Source organism: Bombina bombina, chromosome 3 (genome assembly GCF_027579735.1).
Source record: "Bombina bombina isolate aBomBom1 chromosome 3, aBomBom1.pri, whole genome shotgun sequence".
NCBI classification, from domain to species: domain Eukaryota; kingdom Metazoa; phylum Chordata; class Amphibia; order Anura; family Bombinatoridae; genus Bombina; species Bombina bombina.
In genome coordinates this window covers 409,986,953-410,004,514 of record NC_069501.1, presented here as the reverse complement: position 1 = coordinate 410,004,514, position 17,562 = coordinate 409,986,953, and the positions used below count along the sequence as shown (strand labels likewise).

Below are 17,562 nucleotides of genomic sequence, written 5' to 3'. Positions count from 1 at the left end.
AACTTGAATCTGATTGGCTGATTCAATCAGCCAATCAGATTTTTTTAACTTAATTCCGATTGGCTGATAGAATCCTATCAGCCAATCGGAATTCGGCGGACGCCATCTTGGATGACGTCATTTAAAGGTACCTCATTCCAAGTTCAGCAGTCGGCCGGGATGGATGCTCCGCGGCGGCGGAGCGAAGAAAGAAGATTGAAGATGCCGCCGGAAGAATGAAGACTTTGCTGCCGCTTGGAGGAAGACGTCGCCGGAGGAAGAATTCTTCTTTGCCGCTTGGAGGAAGACATCGCCCGGATCGGATCAGGAGTTCGGCCCGGTGTGGTGAAGACAAGGTAGGGAGATCTTCAGGGGGGTAGTGTTAGGCTTTTTTAAGGGGGGTTTGGGTGGGTTTAGAATAGGGGTATGTGGGTGGTGGGTTGTAATGGGGGGGGGGGTATTGTATTTGTTGTATGCAAAAGAGCTGAATTCTTTGGGGCATGCCCCACAAAAGGCCCTTTTAAGGGCTGGTAAGGTAAAGAGCTTTGAAATTTGTTGAATTTAGAATAGGGCAGGGAATTTTTTTTATTTTGGGGGTTTATTATTTTATTAGGGGGCTTAGAATAGGTGTAATTAGCTTAAATATCTTGTAATCTTTTTTTTATTTTTTGTAATTTAGTTTAGTTAATTTAATTGTATTTTTAGATAGATGTTTGTAGTTTATTAAATTTATTGATAGTGTAGGTGTATTTGTAACTTAGGTTAGGATTTATTTTACAGGTAATTGGGTAATTATTTTAACTAGGTAGATATTAAATAGTTAATAACTATTTAATAGCTATTATACCTAGTTAAAATAATTAACAATTTACCTGTAAAATAAATATTAACCCTAACATAGCTACAATGTAATTATTAATTATATTGTAGCTATCTTAGGGTTTATTTTATAGGTAAGTATTTAGATTTAAATAGGAATATTTTAGTTTATAAATGAATTAGATTAATTTAATATAAATTTAGTTAGGGTTAGATAGAGTTAATATAGTTAATATAAATACTATAGTAACTATATTAACTATATTAACCCTAATATAATTAGGGTTAATATAGTTAATATATATAATGTAATACCTATATTAACTATAATATACTTAGGGTTAATATAGATAATATAGCTGGCGGCGGGGTTGGTAGATTAAATTAGGGGTTAATCATTTTAATAGAGATGGCGGCGGTGTAAGGGGCTTACATTAGGGGTTAATAATTTTAATATAGATGGCGGCGGTGTTAGGGGCTCACTTTAGGGGGTTATAGATATAATATAGCTGGCGGCGGGGTACGGGAGAGGCGGTTTAGGGGTTAATAACTTTATTAGGTTGCGGCGGGGTACGGGAGCGGCGGTTTAGGGGTTAATAGCTTTTTTATTGTTAGGCTAGTGAGGGGGGATAGCGGATAGAGGGTTAGACAGTGCGGGCTATGTTAGGGAGGCGTGTTAGACAGTGCGGGCTATGTTAGGGAGGCGTGTTAGACAGTGCGGGCTATGTTAGGGAGGCGTGTTAGACAGTGCGGGTGTTTTAGACTTTAGTCAGGTTTTATAGGCGCCGGCAGTTTCTAACGTGCCGCAAGTCACTGGCGACGCCAGAAATTTGTACTTACGCAGATTTCTGGACATCGCTGGTTTGTGAGACTTACGGCACGTTAGCATCTGACGGCGACCTATATGGGATGGCTCGAGTTGCGAGCTGAAACTGCGGGCGACGCCGGTTCCCTCGCTTGCGCCGCAAACTGCGATCGATATCGGATCGCGCCCCTAGTGAGCCATGTGGAAAAACTGGGCCCCAGAATAAAGTTTTATCACCAATATGAAATAAACGTTTATACACCTCAAGCAAACGTTATATCTATTAAGTAATGTGAGTAAATAATAAAAATATTACCCTTTACAGCAAGCATGATAACAGTCGTTATTAAATCACTGTAATCAGGCTTAATAAATCCGGTATTGTCAGCATTTTCTAGCTTATCATTTCTCTAGAAAAATTTAAAACTGCACATACCTCAGAGCAGGAGACCCTGCACGCTATTCCCCCAGCTGAAGTTACCCATATCTTCATTTATGTGTGAGAACAGCAATGGATCTTAGTTACAACCTGCTAATATCATCAAAGACCACAGGCAGACTCTTCTTCAACTTTCTGCCTGAGGCTAAAATAGTACAACTCCAGTACCATTTGAAAATAACAAACTTTTGATTGAAGATAAACTACATTAAAGCACCACATCTCTCTAGCTGCTTCCCTTGTCGAGAGCTGCAAGAGAATGACTGGGAGGTGGCAGTTAGGGGAGGAGCTATATAGACAGCCCTGCTGTGGGTGATCCTCTTGCAGCTTCCTGTTGGGAAGGAGAATATCCCACAAGTAATGGATGAATCCGTGGACTGGATACACCTTACAAGAAAAAAAAAGGGCAGTTTGCAGAGGCTTAGATACAAGATAATCACAGAGGTTAAAAGTATATTATTATAACTGTGTTGGTTATGCAAAACTGGGAAATGGGTAATAGAGGGATTATCTATCTTTTATAACAATAAAAATTCTGGTGTTGACTGTCCCTTTAAATTTTGAACAAAATGTCCCTTTAAGCATCAGGTAGAGAGATTTCTTGCAGTTTGAACATGGGAACAGGGCAAGGTTTACAAAGAAGTAGAGTGGCAACATTTCTATTCAATTTAATTGTCAATACATTACAGCTGTATATTCCTACCATATGTGAGCAAGGGAACTGGTACTACCATACCATCTCCAGCAATAGTCAGGGGAAGTAGGGAATATTTTGCTTAAAGGGACATGAAACCCAAAATTTTTCTTTCATGATTCTGATAGAGCATACAATTTTAAACAACTTTCCAATTTACTTCTATTTTGCTTCATTCTCTTGGTATCCGTTATTGAAGGAGCAGAAATGCACTACTGGGAGCTAGCTGAACAGATAGGTAAACCAATGGCAAGAGGAATATATGTGCAGTTACCAATCAGCAGCTAGCTCCCAGCTCCTGAGTCTACCTAGGTATCTTGTTTAACAAAGGATACAAAGAGTACAAAGCAAATTATAAAATAGAATTTATAAGGAATGTAACAAAGCATGCAAAAAAGCAATCAAATTAGCCAAAATTGAAAATTAAAAATTAATTGCCAAGGATTCTAAGTCTAACCCTAAAAGGTTCTTTAAGTACATAAATAGCAAAAAATCTAAGAAGGATAATATAGGTACATTAAAATGCGTGGAGGGTAGCATGATAAATAATGACAGGGAGAAGGCTGAGGTACTAAACCAGTTTTTTTCTTCAGTATACACAAGAGAGGAACCATTGAATGATACTTTGGAACAGAATAGAACATGCCAGTCCATACCACTAACTGGGTTTTGTTTAGAGGATATCAGGAAAAAACTGGAAAATATTAAGGTAAATAAAACTCCAGGCCCAGATGGAATACACCCAAGGGTGTTAAGGGAATTTAGCACTGTTATAGACAAACCTTTACTCTTAATTTTTCAAGACTCATTATCCTCAGGCATGGTACCCCAGGATTGGCGTAAAGCTGATGTGGTGCCACTCTTCAAAAAGGGAAGCAGGGATGATCCAGGAAGCTATAGACCAGTTATTCTGACATCAATAGTGGGGAAGATATTTTAAGGGATTATATTGATGAGCATATTCGTGTAAACAAGATTATGAGTTCTAATCAGCATGGCTTTAGGAGAAATAGATCATGTCAAACTAATCTAATTAGATTCTACGAGGAAGTAAGTAAAAATATAGATAAAGGGGAATCAGTTGATGTGATATACTTAGATTTTGCAAAGGCATTTGATACAGTGCCACATGAGAGATTAATGCACAAAATTAAGGGACTGGGAATAGCTGAAAATGTTAGCTCATGGATAAATAACTGGATAAAAGATAGGGAGCAACGAGTAGTAGTAAATGGATCATACTCAGATTGGACAAAGGTAATCAGTGGCGTCCCCCAGGGATCAGTACTGGGCCCTGTTCTTTTTAATATTTTTTTTATTTTTTTAAATGATTTTTATTGTTTTTTTCAAATAATAAGTTGACAAGTACAATGGTTATAACACAAGGGTGGTACATGGTATAATACATTTAAATTAGTGGCATTGAATAGTCCTTTGGTTGTAGGGTCTCCCCTGTATATTCTCGGGGAACAGACAGAGGGGATGTGAACAATAGGGGAGGGGTGGAAGGGGGGTTGGCTTGTACATTGCACTCAAAATTGAGATTAATAATCTATAGATGAATAACATTTATGTCTTAACGTAACAATAACAATAATAATAATCACTGGAAGAGTTTAATGTATATTTGTAATGTGTTCTAGTTTTGTGTGTTTATAGACAAAGTCACCAAGTCAGGGAGGGCCTTTTATTGTGTTAAGAAGTGTCTCCCAATAGAATTTGACTTCTAGAAATGTGTTTAGTTGATTCCTTTTATAATACCCGTACTGCTCCAGCTGAATGATTTCAAAAACCTTTGATAGCCACTGTGAAGCTGTTGGGGTTAATACAGACTTCCACTGCTGTGCGATCAGCACTTTCGCACTGTTTATACATATCCTAGTCAGTGTAGTGCGTAATTTGCAGTGGAGTTCTGGATTTTGGTTTAGTAACACTATTTCTGGAGTGAGTGTGAATGTCTCCCCTAATGTGTTTTGTAGTGCCCCTTCTATTGAGCTCCAGAATGTGCGTAGTTTGGGGCATTGCCACCAAATATGAGCCATGGTACCTACTTCTCCTCATCCCCTCCAGCACTGCGCTGTTGAGGAAGGGTATATTTTGTGTAACCTTTGTGGTGTCAAATACCAACGCATGAGGACTTTGAAGTTCATCTCAATGATTTTTGTGGAGGTGGATGACTTACGTGTGTTGTGATAGATTATCTGCCAGTCTTTGTCTTCTACTTGGATGTTTAAGTCTCTTTGCCACTGTACTGTGAATTGTGGTGGGGTTTGTTGTTTCGCGGTTTCAAGGGCTTTTTTGGCTCGCGACATAGTTCCTTTAAAGGGTATCTCTGAGAGACATAGTTGCTCAAAGGGAGTAGGGGATCTTATCAAGTCCTCTCTTGCATGATTATTGTGGATGTAGTGGTGCAATTGAGAGTGTTTCAACCATGATGTGAATGCGCCCCTTAATATGGTCGTTAAGCTGTCTCTGGGTTTGAGCTTTCGATTTTCTAGTAGAGCGATCATAGGTACTGTTTCAGGGAGTTCCCGTGGGGCCTTGGCGTTTTTTAGTGGAGTGTAACCTCCTGAAAATTCCATGTTCGGGGAAATTGGGGTTAAGGGTGACTGTGGTGAGGACAGTTTTGGGTATCTCTGGACTAGTTGGTCCCAAGTTTCTAGGATGTGCCTATAGAGGGGGGACGTTGAACATGGGGTGGTTCAAATGTTATTAGGGATCCAGCAGAGTGAGCCTGGTTTAGGTGTTCTTAATATCTGGGAGTCTAGGGATACCCAGGCTTTAACTCCACTCTTATTATGCCAATCTAAGATATATTGGAGGGCCACTGAATGGTAATATGTTTCTATTTGGGGAACTCCTAATCCTCCCCCCCTCAGGGAGCGATATAATGTGGCTGCGTTTATACGGGGCTTTTGTCGTCCCCAAATGAACATGTTGATGCATTGTTGAAGTCTTTGAAGGTAGGGTTTAGGGAGAGTTATAGGTATTGTTTCTAGTATATACAGTATCTTGGGTAGGATTGACATTTTTATGGCTTGAATTCTGCCCCACCACGACAGTGGTTTGTCTCTCCAGTTTTGTAGGGTATGTTGGACATGGTTATGTAGGGGTTTATAGTTCGCGTCAAATAGTTGCTGTATTTTGGGGGTTATAAGTACTCCTAAGTATTTTAATTGCGAGTTATTTATTTTGTAAGGGCATAGTGTCTCAATTAGCTGAAGTACGTGGAAGGGAAACATTTAAGATCTCGGACTTCTGTCCATTGATCAGGAAGTTGGACAGGTTGCCAAATGCCTCAAATTCCCTCATCAGGGCTGGGATAGAGCGAGTGGGGGATGTTAGTGTGAGGAGAACATCGTCAGCGAACATTGATAATTTATAGTGGTTGGGGCCTATAGATACCCCTGAAATGTTTGGGTTCATTCTAATGTGGGATGCTAAGGGCTCCATGGTTAATACAAATAAGATCGGGGAGAGAGGGCATCCCTGTCTCGTTCCATTTGTAATGCTAAAGCTGTTAGATAGTACTCCATTCACCTTAACTCTGGCTGAGGGACTAGAATAAAGTTGGAAAATTCTATTAATCATGTTGTCTCCAAAGCCAAAATGATGGAGAGTGCTTCTAAGGAAAGGCCAGGCCACCCTGTCAAAGGCCTTCTCCGCGTCAGTGGAGACCAGGAACATGGGAATGTTGTGTGACTTGGCATAGTCAATTAAATGTATGGTTCTAATGGTATTATCCCTGGCCTCCCTGAGCGGAACAAAACCTGTTTGATCTAAGTGGACTATTTCTGGTAAAACCGAGTTGATCCTACTTGCTAGGACTTTCACATATATTTTGATATCCCCATTCAATAGGGATATCGGGCGGTAACTGCTGGGACTTGACTGGGGTCTACCATCTTTGTGAATTACTGTGATATGGGCTTCTAGAAGTTGTTGCGATAAATGACCTTCTTCATCTAATGAGTTGAATAATTTAGTCAAATGTGGCACTAAAATTTGTTGGAATTGTTTATAATAGGCATTTGTTAAACCATCTGGTCCTGGGCACTTACGAGTGGGGATGTTTTTGATCGCTGCGATGACCTCCCGTTCCGAGATTGGCTGCTCTAGGGTCCTAGCCTGTGAGTCTGTTAGGGTTGGTAACTGAGCTTGTTCTAGATATTCTTCTATAGGTGTAGTGGATTGTGGGTTGTCTAAGGGAGATATGTTATACAAGGTAGTATAGTAGTTACTAAAAGTGTTGGCTCTCTCTTTACAGTCGTACTGTTCTCTTCCGTCTCTGTCTAGCATTTTATGGATGAAGTGGGATAGTTGCTTCTTTTTTAAAGCTCTAGACAATAGTGGACCTGCTCTATTCCCGTCTGTAAAGTATAGTTTCTTTAAGTAATAAGCTTTTCTGTGCATTTCCCTGGTTAGAAGATTGTTTAAATTGGTTCTGGCAGTGGTTAGGGATGCGAGGGTGTCTGTTGAGCTGGGTGTAGTCATGTGTGCGTGATCTGCTGCCCTGAGTTGTTTTGATAAGTGTTCATACTCCCTGTTGTATGTTTTTGTGAGTATAGCTTTTTGTTTGATGAGTTCTCCTCTCACTACCGCTTTATGAGCTTCCCAGATTATTCTTGAGGAAGTCTGGGGCGCCTTGTTGAATTGAAAGTACTCAGATAATGCTTTAGTCGTTTTTTCTATTATTTGGGGCTGGAGCAAGAGGGTGTCATCAAGTCTCCAACAGAAATCTGTTATCGGCTTGTCTGGCCACTCTAATGACATGGTCACTCCCGAATGGTCTGACCATGGAGTTGGTATTATATCAGTATCCCTGATTAGAGACAACCCTATTTGATCTATGCATATGTAGTCCAATCTAGAGTATGTTTTCTTGGGGTTAGAGTAGAAGGTGAATGTTTTTTGTGTCGGGTGTTGAATTCTCCAAACGTCTAATAATGAAATGGTTCTAAGGCAGTGTGTAACTGCTTTAATGGTGTTATGAGCCTGCGAGCTTTTGGAAGCGGAACAGTCGAGATTGGGGTTGAGAGCTATATTGAAGTCTCCCGCTAAAATTATGGTGCCTTTAGCCACCTCTAGCAGTTTCCCTGTAATTTTCTTAAAATTTTTTGCTTGACCTGTATTGGGTGCGTATACATTTGCTAGAGTGATTGGTTTATTATAAAGTTCTCCCACTAATATCAGATACCTGCCTTCTGGGTCTGTATATGTGGAGATGTTGCGGATATGGATTGATTTGTGAAGAAGGATCCCCACCCTATTTCTTTTTTTGTGGGTGTGTGAGTAAAAGTGACATGTAGGATAGTGTTTAGATATGAACTTGGGTTCCTCATTATGTTTAAAGTGGGTTTCCTGGATAAAAACTCTCATTTCTATGCTTTAAAAACCAATTAAGTGCTATCGATCGTTTTGACTGGGAGTTTAGTCCTTTAGCGTTTTGTGTCAATATATTGAGGCGTTTCACAGCCATCTGTAGGGGTATGTGAGGTGTGTCTGTCGTTTAGTAGTTGTACGCTTAGGTATTGCTAGAGTGGGTGTGTTATGGAATGTTGGATGCTTGGTCACCTTCAGTCTTTGCGGTGGGATAATATATGTGGCGTTTTGTCCAGTCATGGTTCCAGTGTAAACAAACTTAACAATAGTGATCTTTAAAGCAATAAATAGAAACATAAACAAAATCATTGCATAAATACATATACAATATACCAGAACGAGGGGGATACTACTCCATTCACATTTATACATGAACATGAGTGTATCAGCTACTTCCTGTTTTGGGTATTTGGCTATTGGTGTGGTGTATTATATATTTACGGCCATACTGTACATTGAGTATACAAACAACACAGTGCAATTAAAGATACTCACGTATCCAGGCGAACATATGGCAAACCTGATTAGTTTTATGCATCAGTCCAGGCTGGTTCTACTTCTAGCCTAACTTTGTAAAAGAGTAAAGAACAGTGCGAGATTAACTTATAAATCTTTTGACACTATTTATAGTCTCAGGTATTACTTAGTTCAGGGTCTAGAGAGTTAGAGAATTGCTGTGGTCTTTTCCTTCCAACTCTATTCCATGCGCTTCTCTGTGGCTTGGGGTCATTTGTAGATCTTGTTTCCTTCAATGGAGGGTCCTCATCTAAGGGTGGCAAGGTGGGTTGATGAATGTTTAGTTGCTTGCAAAAGCTCTCCAAGTCCTCTGGTGTTCTGTATATTGCTAATTGGGAGCCTTGGAGGACCTTTATGCTAAATGGGAATCCCCATCTGTATGGGATTTTCAGTTCTTGCAGATGCTGTGTTAAATATCTTGCCTCTCTTCTCTTGTTCAAAGTAATATTGCTCAAATCTGAATATATCTGGATTTTATCTCCTTCAAAGGTAATTTGGTGCATTTTGCTTGAGGCTTCCATGATCTTTTCTTTATCTGTGAAAAGCTGCATTTTCAGTATGATATCTCTGGGGGGTTTATCTTCCGGTGGTTTGGGTCTCAAGGCCCTGTGGGCTCTTTCTATAGGCATATTTGGTGAATCTGTACTCTTCAGAAGGAACTGGAAGAGGCTCCGCAAGTACTGTGGAATTTGGGGTGTATTTATTTTTTCAGGTACTCCTCTTATTCTAAGGTTATTGCGGCGTCCTCAATTGTCTAGGTCTTCTAGTTGGAGCTGCATTTGCTGTATTAGTGAATCGTGGGCTTCCACTGCCCTGTTTCGTGTATCTGAATCGTTATGCAAGTGATCTATGTCCTCTTCAATATGAAATACCCTCTCACCTATTTCAGAGATGTCTTTTTTTAACTTCTTTGAGACCATCTTTTATCATTTTACCCACTTGGGAGATGAGAACGGCAAAGTCTGCTTTTGTAGGGAGATTCTCAATGTCTGCCCTTGTGAGAGGGGCTCCTGGTGCTATGTCCTGTGTGCTTGGGCCTGAGACTGGCGGCATCTCTACTGAGTCTTGGGATGTAGGTGATTCTAGTTCGGGTTCCTCAAGCACTTTAAAAAAATTATTAAGCTTTGCCGATGTTGTTGTGTGTGGTTTTGTATTTTTGTCCTGTTTAGATGGTCTTCTTGCGGCCATTATATATCAGTTTGCTCAGACGGTTGTGGTCCACTCTGAAGGGTGCAAGTATGAGGGGGCTTTAGTGGTAGGCCTGTGCGGTGTCTTTATTAAAAGAGGTAAATTTGCTTCTGTCTGTACTTTTATTTGTACCCGTGCTGCTGCGTTATACTTAGTATTAAGTGCCAAGTGCAGGGGCCTGGTCCGGTGTAATGGTGCTTATTTGCACATTAAAAGAATTAAGCCATATACCGAGTCTGTGTTTGCTTAGATTTTCATCCTGACAGCTGGATGCCTTAGGGAGATTGATGCCTGATAACCCCTTTCGCCGTCGTAATTAAGGAGGTATTAACAATCTGCTGTTGGGCGTACTAAGCAGGGATACCGGACATCCTAGGGGCCTCTGTTCATGTTTTGTGGCCGTGTATTTACCTGGTTTGTTGTCAGGTGTCGATCCGGTCATGCAGATGTACTATTGGAGCTGCGCATTTGGGCCTAGTCGGGAGACGCGCCATGCACTTTCTCTGATCGTCAGTTTTCTTTCCGTGCGAGCGGCGCCTCTCAGACCAGCCTTGTGGTGCCTTGTAACTTTTCGGTGTCCGGATCTGTTGTTTGGGACCCGTTTACACCAGTTGTGGAGTAGCTATTTGCTCAGGAAGAGCTTATGGATCCGGAGCTTTAGCTTTTTGCAGCCATGTTAGACGTGGCTGGCTCCGCCCCCCTCTTTAATATTTTTATAAATGACTTGGAGCAAGGATTAAATAGCGACATCTCTATTTTTGCAGATGATACTAAGTTAAGTAAGGTCATAAGGTCAGAGCAGGACGAACTCTCTTTACAAAGGGATTTGCTAAAATTAGAACTATGGGCAAGTGAATGGAAAATGAGATTTAAAATGGAAAAATGCAAGGTTCTACATTTTGGAAGTAAAAATAAGCAGGCTACGTATTTTTTAAATGGGACAAGATTTAGCCAAACACAGGAGGAAAGGGATTTGGGAGTAGTAATAGATAACAAGCTAAAGATGGGTGCACAATGCAGGGCAGCGGCTTCAAAGGCTAATAAGATACTAGCATGTATTAAAAGAGGCATTGATTCAAGGGAGGAAAGCATAATTCTGTCATTATATAAAGCCCTGGTAAGACCTCACCTTGAGTTTGGAGTGCAGTTCTGGGGACAAATTGCTAAAAAAAGATATTGCAGAACTAGAAAAAGTTCAGAGAAGGGCCACAAAGCTAATAAGGGGATTGGAGAAATTAACCTATGAGGAGAGGCTAGCCAAACTGGGTCTGTTTTCTTTAGAAAAAAGGCGCTTGAGAGGTGACATGATTACTTTATATAAATATATTCAAGGCCCATATACAGAGATGGCAGAAGCTCTGTTTATTCTGAGAAAATTGTTTCTGACAAGAGGTCATAATTTCAGGTTGGAGGAAAGGAGATTTAATCTGCAACGGAAACGTTTTTTCACTGTAAGAGCAATAAAATTGTGGAACTCATTACCAAAGGAGGTAGTGAATGCCAATACCATAGATACATTTAAAAATAGTCTGGATAAATTTCTGTATATAAACAAAATTCATGGATATGATTGCTAGTATTAAATGGGTCACATTTTAATGGGGTTATTTAAGCTTAACTGGAGCTTTTTGTAAGTATTTTAGATTTGTATAGGTTGAACTCGATGGACTTCAGTCTTTTTTCAACCTTATCTACTATGTATGTAAATTGTAAAGTTGTTTAAAATTGTATGCTCTATCTGGTTAATGGGGAAAAAAGGGGTTTCATGTCCCTTTAACCTGGATGGGGTAAGATACCATCTAGCAAGTATCTTATTTGCCTCAATGATAGCATGTTATTTCTTTGAAAATATCTTCGCAATATTCCTTAGTTAAATACATATTCAGTTCTTTTTCCAATTGACGGGTAAAGGTCGTCATGCTTTGGAAAGTTTTATCATGTTATAATTTATATGTTAGTGATATAGGGCCTTGTGGGGGTGAGAGCTCTAATAATATCAGCTTGATTAGGATGTGGGCTAAGAAAATGACAAATCTGAAATTAAGACCACCAATTATCAAAAGGGGGAGCTTTTTTCATTCATAAAGGGACAGTCTACAACAGAATTTTTATTGTTTTAAAAGATAGATAATCCCTTTATTACCCATTCCCCAGTTTTGCATAACCAACACAGTTATAATAATACACGTTTTACCTCTGTGATTACCTTGTATCTAGGCCTCTGCAAACTGCCCCCTTATTTTGCTTCTTTTGACAGACTTGCATTTTAGCCAATCAGTGCTGACTCCTAGGTAACTTCACGTGCTTGAGCACAATGTTATCTATATGACACACATGAACTAACAACCTCTAGTGGTGAAAGACTGTCAAAATATATTCAGATAAGAGGCGGCCTTCAAGGTCTAAAATATTAGCATATCAGCCTACCTAGGTTTAGCTTTCAACTTAGAATACCAAGAAAACAAAGCAAAATTGGTGATAAAAGTAAATTAGAAAGTTGTTTAAAATGACAGGTCTTATTTGAATCATGAAAGTTTATTTTGGACTTGATTATCTCTTTAAGCTCCGCAGAGCCGAGCCCTCATCCTATATCAGTTCCATTGTCATCTATTAGTTCTGTAATACCCCACTGATCATGTATATTCAGCACTATGCAATATTGCCCTCTGTTCTTTGAACTGCCAACCTCTATAGTACAAATATACCCATTATTAAATTGAAGACAAAAGAGTGCAACAGCACTACACTAGTATGGGGAAGATGCTATTATCAAAATTGGATTTATTTCCTTAGCTTGAGTGCTTATGCATGAATTAACTAGGACAGAATCAACAAGAGGTTGAAAAAGTATGCATTTCTTTAGCACTTCATTCTCCCCTTGTGAGTTTGTAATTAGAACACCTTTACTAGGATGAAGTTGGTGATTTGGATTAAAATTTAACCTTTATTAGTTTCATTAAAAAACAGAACACACAACATAAAGAGTTAAAAAACACAAAAAGTAAGGGCCCATAGAACGAGTTTATCAAATTACTCAGTAGAGTTAACAATATTATTGGATTTAGTAAGTGTGAGAATCTGGTCACTTGGCTGTGTAGTTAATAAGGAGATGGAATGTATTGCAATCTCCTAAGAGAAGACAAATGGATATAATATGTGTTGGTTTTGCTGAGTATAAAACTGACTCAGCAATGGGTTGGGTACTGAGGTGTTTATCAAATAGGTTGTCTTAAGTCTATTATATTTTTTCTCTTAATTAGAGTAATGCTATAGATAGTAATGATTTCAACTTAAGAACATTATGCTCAGATAAGTGAGCAATTATTTATAAAAATAAATGTAGGTGAAGTACCAAATTTTTATATTTTTTGGATATCTTTTATTATTGGCTCATGTGCTTATATTGCCTTGTACCTACAATCAGTACTTGGATTTCAATTATTGTCTGTTAGTACAAAATAGTATACTCATACTGGTTCTCAATCTGTTGGTTGACTTTATTAGCAGTCTGATGTTTCTTGTCATTGGCTCATGTGCTTAGATTGCCTTGTGTCTGCAATCTGTACTTAAATTTTAAATTATTGTCTGATAATACAGGATAGTTGGCACATACTTTCTAAATCAGTTAGCTATTTTGACAGTCTGTCACTCTCAGAGAGTGATGTAACTAATTATCTATATAGTGTGTACTAGGTTTATTATGCTTAGTTAGGATTATAACACCTTGTATAGGGGAATGATGACCAGATTGTTACAAATGTATAGTATATTGTAACTAATATGATTATATAAATAAAAAGTATCACTATTCAAAGTTCAATGTGAACAGTTTTGCCCAAGCTAATTGTAGTTGCAGCCTGAATATTCCCTGAGGGTGTTAGCCTTAATTTTTGATATCTGTAGTAATCGGTGCATACAATGCCAAGTAGTTTCTATGTTACTCAGGTAGCGACTAAATTTGATTATCATCTGCATACATAGGTTAAACCTAGAATACTGAAAGAGTATTGAATTATATTAAAGATATACTTTCTTTAGAAAGCACTCTCAAGTACTGGTTTGATAATTGGATAGATCCTGTAGTTTGTTAATGCCTCACTTTAAAATTAAAGCTGAGGTTTTATAGGCCCTAGACACACACTTCCATCTTTCAGATTCACATCTCCATTAAAGGGCCACTGTAAGTAAATATTTTCTATGCCTGTTACTAACTAACTATCCCAAATACGCTTTTTATCAATAGCATTTCATTAACATATCTCTACCGTATATCAGAAATCTTGTCTGCAAATTTAATTGTTTTCCAAACCCACTCCGTGGGTATCCTTTGCTCTGTACCAATCCGTTTACAATACCTAGTTTTCAAAATGGCGCTTTAAACACAATTTCATTGGTTTAAGTATTTTGAACACACAGTGCTGAAAATAGTGGGCAGGATAACGTGACATCATCGGGGAATAAAATATATAACTTTTATAACGTTATGAAACTTCGTTTTGGAGAAAATATAGGTCAGTAGGCTTTAATTAATGTTTATTAACTTTAATATGTTAGTTGTTTAGCTTAAAAATTATAACAGAAAGTAATCCTTTAAGTTAAATTCTAAAAAAAGGTTTTTTTTTTTCAAGCATAACACAGATTCACACTAGGTAAAGTTAAATAAAGCGTTGGTTTGGCAAGTTTTGTCACTCTCACAGAGTATAAATGCCTCGTTCTAATATATAGTACATATAAGCAGCAGTATTGCTAGTATTAGGCGGCCCAAACTAAATGCAAGATTAAAAGATATTGGGGGTTGAAAAAGGTTCAACACCCTCCCCTGACATGTTTCGCCGACCTAATAGCGGCTGTGAGAGTGACAAAACTTGCCAAACCAACGCTTTATTTAACTTTACCTAGTGTGAATCTGTGTTATGCTTGAAAAAAAAACTTTTTTTAGAATTTAACTTAATGGAGATGTGAATCTGAAAGATGGAAGTGTGCGTCTAGTGCCTATAAAACCTCAGCTTTAATTTTAAAGTGAGGCATTAACAAACTACAGGATCTATCCAATTATCAAACCAGTACTTGAGAGTGCTTTCTAGAGAAAGTATATCTTTACTATAATTCAATACTCTTTCAGTATTCTAGGTTTAACCTATGTATGCAGATGATAATCGAATTTAGTCGCTACCTGAGTAACATAGAAACTACTTGGCATTGTATGCACCGATTACTACAGATATCAAAAATTAAGGCCAACACCCTCAGGGAATATTCAGGCTGCAACTACAATTAGCTTGGGCAAAACTGTTCACATTGAACTTTGAATAGTGATACTTTTTATTTATATAATCATATTAACAGATTGAGAACCAGTATGAGTATACTATTTTGTACTAACAGACAATAATTGAAATCCAAGTACTGATTGTAGGTACAAGGCAATATAAGCACATGAGCCAATGATAAAAGATATCCAAAAAAATATAAAAATTTGGTACTTCACCTACATTTATTTTTATAAATAATTGCTCACTTATCTGAGCATAATGTTCTTAAGTTGAAATCATTACTATCTATAGCATTACTCTAATTAAGAGAAAAAATATAATAGACTTAAGACAACCTATTTGATAAACACCTCAGTACCCAACCCATTGCTGAGTCAGTTTTATACTCAGCAAAACCAACACATATCATATCCATTTGTCTTCTCTTAGGAGATTGCAATACATTCCATCTCCTTATTAACTACACAGCCAAGTGACTAGATTCTCACACTTACTAAATCCAATAATATTGTTAACTCTACTGAGTAATTTGATAAACTCGTTCTATGGGCCCTTACTTTTTGTGTTTTTTAACTCTTTATGTTGTGTGTTCTGTTTTTTAATGAAACTAATAAAGGTTAAATTTTAATCCAAATCACCAACTTCATCCTAGTAAATGTGTTCTAATTAGAACCTCACAAGGGGAGAATGAAGTGCTAAAGAAATGCATACTTTTTCAACCTCTTGTTGATTCTGTCCTACCCATTATTAAATGTTTAATAATAAAAAACAAAGAGAAAATATTGTGACTTCCATGAGTAATTATTATAAGGTTCTGGACACTACTGTCAAAGACCTGCCCCATAGGAGGTTGTAGAAATCACAATTTTATTGATATAAAAGAGAAGATAAATGTGTAGTATTAGTGAAGTACTGGAAGTACCCATAAATATTAAATACATATCGTCCCCTGGTCCAGTACTGGATTTTAGTATGCTGCTTACCTGGTAGTCATGCCACCTCCATTATCTCCATTAGTGGTCCAAAATAAATGTCTTGAGATTAAGCAAACAGGAGAAAATAAAACCAAAGATAGATTTCATTTAAAAAGAGTGGTAAAATAAAGATGTGACCATAAAATCTGAGAAACAAAATTGCTGGAAGATTTTTTTTAAATGTGCAGTGATAGAATTAAATTCCACACTACAAACATATTGTCTCATTCAAGCAAATGGTTGATCAATTAGCTTTAGAGCTTCTGATTGGTTAACACTCTTTTTGTTTCTCTTTTCTGTCAGTGGGAAGCTTTTACAGTTCCGGAGCTGCAAAATTTTCTTCTGATTCTGAAGAGGGAAGAGCATGAGAAAGTGCAGCAGGTACACAAAAAATATGCTACCTTCCGTCAGCACCTGCAAGATGCTCTCAGTGAGGCCACAAGGAAACCTCTATAACCATTGTGAACATGGAGAGTGATGGGAAAGATGGGGAGGTTACGCTGGCAGAGCATAAAAAACAGTGATTGGAGCAGAGGTGGTCAATGCTTTTCACATCCGTAAACTACCTGTTTTGAAGGAATTATACTAAGAAAATAATGATTGTAACCCTTACATTTTCTCTGCAACTGGTGCCTTCCCCTGTCAATCAAAACCAGGAGAAATTTGCACTTATTGACCCTCTTGTGAAGACACCATAAATATATGAAACAAGGTTCCAACTGCTCAGGGACATAGTGATGACAATTTTTTTGTCTCTTTAAAAGGCTTAAGTTTACCTTGCAATAAGGCCCTCAGGGTCTTGGTTACCAACAGATGAACATGCTGAAGAAACCATATGAGCCATCAGTAAATTTACTCAGTCCACAAAGGTTGTTACTCTGCAGGCAATTGCCTCTCCCTATGTGAGAGTCTTATTTATTTATTTATTGCACAAGTTGACATTACTCTATCAGGGAGTGGGCAGATTCTTTATGGCTTACGGTGGCTTGCCATATTTTTTATTTATGATCATTAAAACGAATGCCTCTACTTGTAAAAGGTGAAAAAACTAACATAAAACCTACTATACTAATGGTGTTCCCCAAAACCTGGCATGTAATAGTTCATACAAGAAATTCTCTACCTGTTTCAGACAGAGAAAAAGATTATTTTTCTGGATTCAATTAAAGCAGCATTACATGAGTATACCACTTCTGTAATATATATTAAATGTTTCTGTAATTAGTGTACAAACACATAATTGTTACATTCATACCCTATAAAGAAACTTTACCTTGTCTCCGATGAAATATTGTCATAAATGGAAAGTGCCCACAAGGGCAGATTTATAGAAATACAAAGGTGTGAGATGAGAATCTAGATAAAACAGAATAAACAACAAAAATCTAATGTTAATTACCTGTAGAATCCTTACGGTTTAGACTAGTGGTTAAAATGGGAACTCTCGGCCTGAATAAACTATATATTGCTTTACTTTAGCAAATTTCCCAGCT

At 38.0% G+C, this 17,562-nt stretch overlaps 1 protein-coding gene across 2 annotated transcripts in view; it reads left to right on the top strand.

The window, feature by feature from the left end:
- RASSF5 (Ras association domain family member 5) overlaps positions 1-17,254 on the top strand; it is a 368,602-nt gene extending 351,348 nt beyond the window's left edge. For both annotated transcript variants that reach the window (XM_053706593.1, XM_053706594.1), the window contains one exon: positions 16,373-17,254. In XM_053706593.1, the coding sequence (XP_053562568.1) occupies positions 16,373-16,525 (153 nt within the window). In that variant the 3' untranslated portion in view covers positions 16,526-17,254. The remainder of the gene's footprint in view (positions 1-16,372) is intronic.
- Positions 17,255-17,562: the final 308 nt, after the last annotated feature.